At 47.9% G+C, this 10782-nt stretch overlaps 1 protein-coding gene across 1 annotated transcript; it reads left to right on the plus strand.

Moving 5' to 3' along the window:
- Positions 1 to 1574: 1574 nt before the first annotated feature.
- Positions 1575 to 5755, plus strand: LHFPL7 (LHFPL tetraspan subfamily member 7). The gene is made up of 3 exons (XM_055323046.1): positions 1575 to 1926; positions 2727 to 2865; positions 5168 to 5755. The coding sequence occupies exons 1-3, from the start codon at positions 1726 to 1728 to the stop codon at positions 5428 to 5430; spliced, it is 603 nt and encodes a 200-aa protein (XP_055179021.1). The 5' UTR covers positions 1575 to 1725; the 3' UTR covers positions 5431 to 5755.
- The last annotated feature ends 5027 nt before the right edge of the window (positions 5756 to 10782 follow it).

Raw genomic sequence — 10782 nt, forward strand, 5'->3', positions numbered from 1 at the left:
TGAGATGAATGGGCACGCAGGCCCACAGGTACCATCAGCTTGGAGGCAGCCATCCAGGGATTCTCACTCAGAGGAAACAGACATGCCATCTGAGATAGCAAGTGTGTTCCAAAGTGTACACCCCCCAAAGTTCTGGCACAAGTCTGCACATGCAGATGTTCATGGCACAGCTGCCTGTGGCAAAGGGCTGGAGCTGGCGAGATGCAGAGGGAATGGCATGCAGCAGGTGGAGGCAGCGGTTGGAGGCAATGGTGTAGCAGTTCCGGTCAGGGCCGGCTCCGTCTCCCTCCACGGCATCATGTCTCCACACAGCAGTGGGCTTCCACCTGCTACATTTGCCATTTGCGCACCCACCCCCCAACACACACACACACACACACACACACACACACACACACAGGCACACAGTGCTGTCACCCAGTGCTGGGGGCAGCCCTCAACCAATAGCTGGCAGGAATTGGTATGTAAAGACCACACCTCCCTCCACCCTGGGGAGTGGTAACTCTAAGGTGCCAGGTGTACCCCATCTCTCAGAACCTCCCTTGGGACAGGGTGGCTTCATAACACATTTAACTGGCTTCATTCGTTCTCAGCCCATCCCACTTCCTCCTCCACGGGACCACCACCCAAGTAAACTGCCTTGCACCCAAACCCTTGTCTTAGGGTCTGCCACTGGGAAGCACAAAGTTAAATAGAATAGGTATATACATAGCAATGTGGATCAACCCTAAAAACATTACGCCTGGTGCCCAAAATAGGAAGCAAAATGCAACATATGAAATAATGTTATTTACATAAATGAGAAATACACATATGCTGAAGGATACCCATTTTGCAACAATACCTCCAAACATGGGATCCCTGGGTGGCGCAGTGGTTTAGCGCCTGCCTTTGGCCCAGGGCGCGATCCTGGAGACCCGGGATCGAATCCCAAGTCAGGCTCCCGGTGCATGGAGCCTGCTTTGCTTCTCCCTCTGCCTATGTCTCTGCCTCTCTCTCTCTCTCTCTGTGTGTGTGACTATCATAAATAAAAAAAAAAATTAAAAAAAAAAGAATACCTCCAAACAAAAAGATACAATTAAATAATTACAGTGGTCAGTGATTGGCAGGAGTGGGCTAACAGGCAGGCAGGGTGGCTGCTGGAAACAGAGCATCTGTGTGTGATTTTTAAAAAGAAGCAGCTCATCCACTGCAAGTCTTGATGGGGGGGAGGAGAAGGAAAGGAAGGGACGGAGGGAGGGACAGAGGGAGGGAGGGAGGGAGGGAGGGAGGGAGGAAGGAAGGAAGGAAGGAAGGAAGGAAGGAAGGAAGGAAGGAAGGAAGGAAGGAAGGAAACAAACCTGAGAGGAGCCTTGCCTGGACCGGTGATGACAATGTCCCAGGCAGAGTGGGAGTGTTCAAATTCCCTTTAAGCACTAACATACATACATACATACATACATACATACATACATACATACATTTATTTATTTATTTAACTAACATTTATTCTAAGGTCTGGGGTTATCCTACTTTCAGAACTTGTTAGGGAAAAGCCCCACCCTCTCCCCAGATAGCAACACCTCCCGTTGCATTGCCAGGCTGAAAGGAGGCTGGGGACCTGGCGTCTGAACACAGGACCAGGTTTCTGGCTGGAGAACACCTGCATAGCTCCTGTCTCTCTCATTCCCAGCAGCCTCCACCACTAATCTAGCCTGTTGACGGCTAGGTCATCGAAGCTCCCTGATGGTGGGTAGCGTGTGGGCAGCCCTGGGACTTTCCCTAGCCTGCATCTCGGCCCTTGGCCTCATCTCTCCTGCGTGGTTCCAGTCCCACACCTTCTCCTTTGGCGTCCTCACCTACTGCTCCTGGCCTCAGGGTGACAGCTGGAACCAGAGCTGTGGGACCTTCAGGTCCCTGGATGATATTCCTGACTTTGCTTGGAAGGTAAGACCTGGGTAGGGCCTTGGGGCCATGATCAAATCCACCAGAGGCCGGGGGGTGGGGAGAGGGAGGGGAGTCATGTTCTGGTCCCTATCGCCTATCCCACATTGAGCCTCTGACTCTGTAGGTGTGTAGTGGAGTCTGGCTATCTGCGTTTTAGCAAACACCCAGATGACTCTGAAGGCAGCTCCAAGTCCATAGAGTACCTTACTACAAATTAAGAAAATGTTCCCCTTCTTCAGCACACTATACTGCCATCTGCTGGAAAACACCTGTAACCAATATGCAAATCTATGACGATTCGAATGCATCTCCAAGAGTTGGGCAGTGTACAATCTGCACACACCAACCTGGCCATCCTCTAAGTGCTGCTAAGTTTGAAAACCACAGCTAAGGTGTTGACAGTCTCTGTTGTGATGCACATTACCAAATTCAACAATGTGGACGATGGGTCAGGACTCCCAACCCAACACCTCTAGGGAAGATTATACAGGTTCTAAAACCGATAATTAAAAAGGTGCTTCTCCTGGTGATCCTGTCATATAGCAGGTACTCAGTAAAGGTGGGGTATGATGATTGTAAATCTGGGTCTTCATTCTGGCTTTACAACTTAATTAGCTGTGTGTCCTGAGACAAATGACTCCATTGCCTTGGACCTCAGCTTGTCTATACTTAAAATGGTGATAATAAATAGCACAGACCTCTTGGGGTTTTGAGGACTCAAGTAGCTGGCATAAACAAGTGACATACACCTGCCCCTACCTGCCCCACTCAATACCCTCCCTACTCTTTCTTCCTGACAGGTCTCAGCTGTAAGTCTCCTTGGAGGATGGCTCTTGTTGGCCTTCAATGCAGTTCTCCTCCTAGCTTGGGCCCTGGCCCCCAAAAGGCTGTGTCCCAGAAGGGGCAGTGGCCCAATGCCAGGGGTGCAGGCAGCTGCAGGTAAATCCACTGTCATACAGTAAGCATTCCAGACATGTTTGTGGATTAAATGAATAGATGAATGAATGAATGAACGAACAAATGAAATTGTGAGCAGAGTCTGGCTTCTTATATTGAATCTCAGAGATAAATCCTCAGATTAAAGACTTTCTGGTCCTTTAGCAAGCCAGAAAGGGTGGGGGAGGGAATGGCATACTTAACATCACCCTCTCCTGCCCTTAGCTAAATCCAGTCCAGTATAATGGTCTGTCTCCCTTTGTTTCTCTCTCATCCATCCACTTTGTATCATCTTTACCAGGACTACCATACACAGTTGAGCAAGTTGTGTACTGCACAAGGGGCCTCGTTGAGGGCTGAGAGATGCTGAAATCTAGCCAATGCTCCACTTGATGAGCTGTGAAATTGCAGGGCTGCAACTCCCCTGAAGGGTTGCTTTCCTCTATTCCCACTGAGGCTCTGGATGGTCTAGCTCAGAGCTTGTTTGCAACCCTCACCCAGTTAATCCCTCACCATCTCTTACCTGGATTAGAGTGATAACCACCTCACATTTCTCTCTGCTGCCTCCTTTGCCTCCTAGAGTCAGTCTGCCACGCTGGCCAAACAGGTCTTGTTAAAATTGAAATCAGATTGAGCCACTCAAACTGGTTTATCTACCGCTAGTGACTTCCTGTTACACTCAAGAGTAAAATCCACACTCCTCATCATGCCCTATGAAACCCTCACTCGCTTGCCAATCTCACCTCTTACTCTGCCAGGCTCAACATGCTTCAGCCACAAGGCCTGCTTTCTGTTCCCCATATATGCCACACTTGTCCACCCTGCCTGGGATTCTCTTTTCTCAGATCTTACATGTCTTGCTCCTCTATGTTATTCAAATGTCACTGCCTCGGTGGGATTTCCATGACCTCTAGGTAAGCGCCCCCCTCTCCTGAGATTCTCCTGCCTCTTCTTTGCTCTGTATTTTTCACGGCACTTACTTACCTGTTCATCTATCCCCACTACAACATGAGCTCCTTGAGGGCAAGGACATGTCTGCCTTGACATTACCAGCACCTGGCATGGGGCTTCACACATAATAGATACTCACTAAATATTTGTATAATCAATGGATGGAGCTATAGTTCTTGTCCTCCTAGGCTTGTGCAGTGTCTGGTGGGGATGGGTGAATCAGGCAATTACAACTCAATGGATATTTGATGAGATAGGGATGAGTGCAAGATGCAAGGAAAAACTCCAAGAAGGTGGAGGATGTTAAGGAAGGGTTCTGGAGGAGGTATCACTTGAGCTGAGGCTGGAAGTGCGAGTGGGAATTGACTAAATATAGAAGGGAACTTCAGGTAATAGGAACACTGGGGGCCAAAGCATAGAGATGAGTCGGGAAGACATGTTCATGGAACTGTAAGTAGACCATTGTGGCTAAAGAGCAGCAAGAAAAACTAGGGTCATGTGATTCTCCTGTACTGAGAGTGCCTTGAAAGTGAGGAGGTTTATAGTTTTTTTCCTTAGTATCATTAGTGCCTACCACAGCACCTGCAACAGATTTGATGAATGAATGCATGCACAGATGTAGGTAGGTGGGTACTGATGGATGGATATATGGCTATATTAGTGGGTAAGAGATGGTTGGTTGGATGGATGGATGGATGGATGGATGGATGGATGGATGGTTTAGTAGATGGATGATTGGTTGAGTAGGTGGATGGATGGTGGATGGATGGATGGATGGGTGGGTAGATGGATAGTTGAGCAGGGTACAGGTGTCTAAGTGGGCAGATGGGTAGATGGATAAGTGAATGGATAGGTGGATAGAGGGATGAAGAGATGAGAGGATAAGAATATGACTGAATGGATGGGTGAGTAGATGGATAGATGGTTGAGTGTATAGATGGATGGGTGGTTTAGTGGGTGGATGAATGTATGGTTGACTAGATAGATGGGTGGGTGTGGATGGATGGATGGTTGGTCAAGTAGGTGGATGGATGGGTGGGTGGATGGATGGATAGTTGGGCAGGATGCAGGTGGCTAAGTGGGCAGATGGGTAGATGGATGGATAAATGAATGGATAGGTGGATAGAGGGATGAGGGGATTAGAATATGGTTGCATGGATGGGTGAGTAGATTGAGAGCTGTGTGGAAGACTAATTGAGTAATGGGTAAGATAAAAGGATAGATAAGTCAATATATAAGTGAATAGATTGATGGATGTGTGGGTAGATAGGGGGGTGGATCAGTGAGTCCTGAGATGGAAGTTAGCCCCAAACCCCTTGACTAATACACTGGTGTTTCTTCCTGTTGTCTCCAGCCACTGTCACCATTGTGGGTCTGCTGGTTTTCCCCATCAGCCTGGCCTCTCCATTTGCCAAGGGAGCCTGTGGAGCCTCCTCTGTGTACCACGGTGGGCAGTGCCAGCTGAGCTGGGGCTATGTGATTGCCATCCTCAGTGCAGTCCTGGCCAGCTTCCTGCCTATGATTGGGTGGCCCCACATGACCAAGGTCCACAGGAGGATCATCCTCTTCTCTGGTGACACTGAGAAAATCATCCTCATGCCAGAAATGAGCATATAAAAATTTCCCAGGAGGAGCAAAAATAGCCAACTTTAGAGTTGTATGAAATCACTACAAATCCACATTCAAACCTCACCTCTGCTGCCTCTCTGCTGTGTCACCTCAGGCAAATCACTTCACCTCTCTGGACTCCCATGTATTCTGTAAAATGGTGGTCTACCTCAAAGGGCTGTTACCAGAATTAACTTGAGATGCTGTGTATAAATAAAGCCCTTAGTACCATGTAGGTCCACTGTATTCAAAGAATTTCAGCTTATTATTATTATAATCCCTACCTCACAAGACTCCTCAAAAGGAGAATGCCCAGGACAGGGGTGCCCAGCCAGCTCAGTTAGTGGAACAGGTGACTCTTGATCTCCGGGTTGTGAGTTTAAGCCCCTTGTTGGATGTAGAGTTTATTTAAAGAAATAAAAGAGTACCTGGGACAATTCTGAGTCCAACCTGTCCCTCTAATACTGCATTGTTCAATAGACATGTGCACGTTCTCTTTTGTACCCCTCCATCTTTCTAACTCCTTTTTTCTTGGAGAATTTGAGAATTATTTATTTTCCAATCAAATATTCAGTGAGTGCCCCATATGTACAAGAAGAGTTTGTATAAAAGTGTGGGGTGGTGTTGGGGTGGGGATGGGGGGACCTGTCTCATCTCTCCATGCAAACAGTCCCACTGATGTGGGGATTTCACTGTTACTTGGGGCACAAGAGGCCCTTCTAGATCCCATCTCTCTTCAGCCTCTTTCTTGTCACACACCCAACCCCTGTGCCTCTTCTACTATACTAAATCCTGGGCCCAGGGAAGGCCTCTTCACACTTCCACCTCATGTACACACTCTCTTTGCCAGGGATGCTGAGTCAATCTACTGCTTTAGCTTATCACAACCCACTGCCCTTCTTTGGGAGCAGCACCTTAATCTTCCCTTGGGAGATAACACTCAGCAAATTCTCTGACTATCCTGTATTATGGATAAATGAGTTCTTCCATCCAATAAAGCCAGGTTGGAGAGACTGATTCAGAGATGGGCATGGAACCGGTGTATGCCAGCATGGAGGAGAGCAGAACCCTGACATGGACAGAGGTGGAGCTCTAAGGACATCATCTGAACACCTGGATCCAGCCATGCCTGCTCCCCTACTCACAGGAGACATGGTCACAGGCAGCTCCAGGCTGCCATCCTTCTAGCTTGGCCACTGCAGAAGAAAAGGGTAAATGGCTCTGTTCCCAGAGAAGGAATCTGATTGGCCATGACAGAGTCATGTGCCCCCTAGGGGGAGGGGCATATCAGCAGTCTCACAGAAGACCATGGTTGTAATGCAGAAGATGGGAGAAGGTGCTGGTACTGAACCAAGGGAAGGATGCTGGGTAGGCAAAAACATCTGATGCCCAGCCTCCTTTTGAAGGGTAGCTTTATTATCCCCAGTTCATAGATGTGAAAACTGAGGCTCAGAGAGGTACAGTCACTTGCCTAAGTCTGCACAGTTGACTAGGATTTGAACCCAGGTCTGTCAGACTCTATGGTGGGGGCAAAGTAAAACCAGGATTTGCACCCTCTGCCCGACCTAGCTTATCTTTGTCAAACTCTTTTGGCTTTTATTTTTATTTTTTAAATTTTTAAAAAGATTTTATTTATTCATGAGAGAGAAAGAAAAAGAGAGAGAGAGAGAGAGAGAGGCAGAGACACAGGCAGAGGGAGAACCAGGCTCCATACAGGGAGCCTGATGTGGGACTCAATCCCGGGACTGGCAAGATCATGCCCTGGGCCGAAGGCAGCGCTAAACCACTGCACCATCCAGGGATCCCTCTCTTTTGGCTTTTAAATGCTCAACCAAGGGATGCCTGGGTGGCTCAGCAGTTGAGCATCTGCCTTCGGCTCGGGGCGTGATCCCAAGATCCAGAGTCGAGTCCTGCATTGGGCTCCCTTCAGGGAGCCTGCTTCCCCTCTGCCTGTCTCTGCCTCTCTCTGTGTGTCTCTTATGAGTAAATAAAATAAAAATCTTTTAAATAAATAAATAAATGCTCAACCAAGAACATCCATAAGCAATCCCCCAAATGGCTCCATTATCTTGAAAACACACAGACTGCAGAGAATGCAGCTTGCATTCCTCTTCCAGAAAGAACAATCAAGACAACTTGACAGCTTTTTAAGAAAAAAGCAATAGAGGGGCTCCTGGGTGGCTCAGTTGATTAAGCGTCTTGACTCTTGATTTTGGCTCAGGTCATGATCCCAGAGTTCTGGGGTTGAGCCCCACGCTCTGTCATGTTCCATGCTCACCAGGGACTCGGCTTGAGGATTCTCTCTCTCCCTCTGCTCCTCCCCTTGCTTGCATACACACACTCTCTCTCTAAAATAAATAATCTTAAAAAAAGAAAAAAGAAAAGGAATAGAATAATGGAATAAATAGAAATCCTAGGAAGCCATCACACGGTGCTCAAAAGGACCCAGAGGCAATGTTTTGATATCAGCAGGAACACTTCCATGCAAGTCAGTCTCCCTTGTGAGACCCCCTCGAGACCCAAGCAGCATCCCAGTGCAAAAAGCAGCAAGTGGATGCCACTGAGTAAAAGCCCAAAATCAGCCCCCAGCCCCTGACACCCACATGTCCTCTGTAATAACCTCTCCCAAGTCCCTTAATTTTCCCTTTGAACTGTTTCAGCAATGCCAAAGGGAGCCGGTTCTCTAGCCCTTAATGCAGAACAATTTACAGGGAGACTCCATCTTTATTGGAGGCAACGGGATTGGTCAGTCTTATTTTCTCTTGATCACAGCAAGGGGCGTCCGCTGTTTCAAGAAGCCCTGTGTCTACAAAGGCTGGAAATCACTCTTAACAAAGGAAGCCAAGAAGATACCAGAGAATTCCTGTACAACATCCAATATAATGGAAAATCCCCAGGGAACTGCATGGTCCCGTGGGTCATTTGAATTCTGCTAAGGTTTGATTTAGCCAACAGGCAAGCTGGCACTCCAAAAAGATCAAATTGTGCTCCTCTCCTCTCTACCTGTACTCCACTCATGCTCTCAGGGTACCTGGTGGCTTAAAAGCCAAAAGCGGAGAGACCTGTAAGCTTTTTCCTGCCTCAGCAGAATCAGATGCGAACTGCAGCTGCAGCGTCAGCGTGGGCTTTGCTCCTGCCAAGAACTGATGGCCTCACCACACCTAACTGCTGTGCTCCTTGGTCACAGCCCAGGAGGGCTGGGGGCTCATCCACTCCTGAGCTCTCCTCCAGGAGCCATATTCTCTTAGGTTTCAAAGACTCACCTGAGAAGAGAACCTGAGATAGGTAGATGCTGGAAATTCAGGGACACCGAAGTCTCAACCAGGAAACCATCCCCCAGAGATGCTGAGGAATAAAGGGTCCCAGTGAATGAAGGGAGTCAGGCCTGCATCTAGAATACTGGGAGGCATTATCTCCAGTTCACAGAAGTGAAAACAAAGGCTCAGAGAGGTACAGTTCTTTGCTCAAGGCCACACAGCTAGGAAGTGGCAGATCGGGGATCCGAAATCATCACTCCCCAAACATGTGGACAGAGATATGGTACAGGATTTTAGTCGGCATGGTGAGAAAGCCATTCCTGCTTCAATCGTCTTTTATGTCCACGAGAAAGAGAGGCTCATTTGGTGCCAGCATGTCTTTCACACCCTTTCTCAAACTCTTGCTACATCTCTTTTCAACAAAGAGAGCAGGATTTAGGTTCAAAGCCTTTTTGGGTGGCAAATAGTATTGTGGGAAAATAATCATATTTATTGTTACAATTATCTTCTGTTTATGTAAATGATACTGGCTTCCCATAGTCAGAAATCTAAAAACTGAGTTGGTTTAAAGAAAACTAGTTTCGTTTCCCGGTCAGGGAACCAAAAAAAAAAAAAAAAAAACTAGTAAAGATCCAATCATGCAGGTGGTGCACAGACATGGTCAGAATCAGAAAGGTGGGCTGCAGGTGACCTGAGCTGAAAATGCTATTGCAAAATGTGGGAGAAGGGGCACCTGGGTGGGTCAGTTGGTTAAGCATCTGCGTTGGGTTCAGGTCATGATCTCAGGGTCCTAGGATCAAGCCCAGGTCAGGCTCCCTGCTTAGTGGGGAGTCTGCTTCTCCCTCTGCCCCTCCCTCTGCTTGTGTTCTCATTCTCTCTCTCAAATAAATAAATAATCTTTTTTTTTTTTTTAGAGTGTGGGAGAAAAAAATAAAAATAAAAAAAATAAAAAATAAAAAGTGTGGGAGAAAACTCAGTGGTTGATGGGTCTGATGTCCTCCAGACTTAAGAGTGGAAATTCAAAGAGCTTCTTCCCACTGTCCTTGACCACACCACCTCAGGGCTCCTGGGACCTCAGACCTGGGAGGGGAGGTGGGGGAGGGGGAGAAGGAAAAGGACACCAGATGCAGAAATGCCTCCCGGGCATCCTAAAATGGGATGGTCAGGGCCCCCCAAGCTCTTTGCACAGAGAAGTGCTTCTCAATAGCCTTGGGGCCTCCCCTGTAAGCCAAAGGAGAAACTCTCCATGAAAAGCCAATGAAGCGTGGCTGGAACACGGCATTAAGGAACAGCAAAACAGCCCAAAGGGCCTTCACCCTGGGGGCTTGTTCTGAGCAACAGGATCATCTAGTAGAAACTGTGGGCAAGACACTATCCAAATGCTCTTAGCTCCAAGGAAATGAGGCAGAAGGAGAGAGGGGAATCTGGGGATGGGGCGGGGGAGGGGTGCTGGGGGGGGAAGAGAAGAGAAAGAAGCAAGAAGGGTTAGGAGAAGGAAGAAGATGGCAGGAGTCCAGCCACAACTCTGTGTTCTATAAACAAAGAAACAAAGACCACTTCTCCATCCCAACCACTGAGTCATCCTAGTAATCCAAGACTTAGCTTTTCATATCTATGCTCAAATGCACACACTTAGGAAAACCTTCACAACAAAAATATTCTCTTAAGATTTCTTTTCCTATAACATACATCAATGGCCGTAGGTCAACAGTGCCTGTAACCAGGCATCTGTGCACGCATAACCAGTGGGCTGGCACTGCCTGGGCCTGGTGGTGGCAGGCAGCTAGCTTCAAGCAATAGTGGAGGTGCTCCAAGAGGACAGCCACATGTACCAAGCTCTGGCTGGAGTTGGGGAAATGAGACAGGGCAGGTCTCTAAAGCATGGTCAGCACATCAGGACCCGTCTTTGCTCTCGAAACAGCCCCCAGGAAGGAGCAGATCTTCCGCTAAGAAAGCCCCTGTCTGGGTTGGCCAAAGACACATCCCCACCTGCCTGCTGCTGTGTGGCTTCAGACTTATCGCTACTGGCAGTCTTCTAAGAACATTCTTTTTTTTTTTTAATTTTTTATTTATTTGTGATAGTCACAGAAAGAGAGAGAGGGGC

This window comes from Nyctereutes procyonoides, unplaced genomic scaffold (assembly GCF_905146905.1).
Source record: "Nyctereutes procyonoides isolate TBG_1078 unplaced genomic scaffold, NYPRO_anot_genome, whole genome shotgun sequence".
Classification (NCBI taxonomy): Eukaryota; Metazoa; Chordata; class Mammalia; order Carnivora; family Canidae; genus Nyctereutes; species Nyctereutes procyonoides.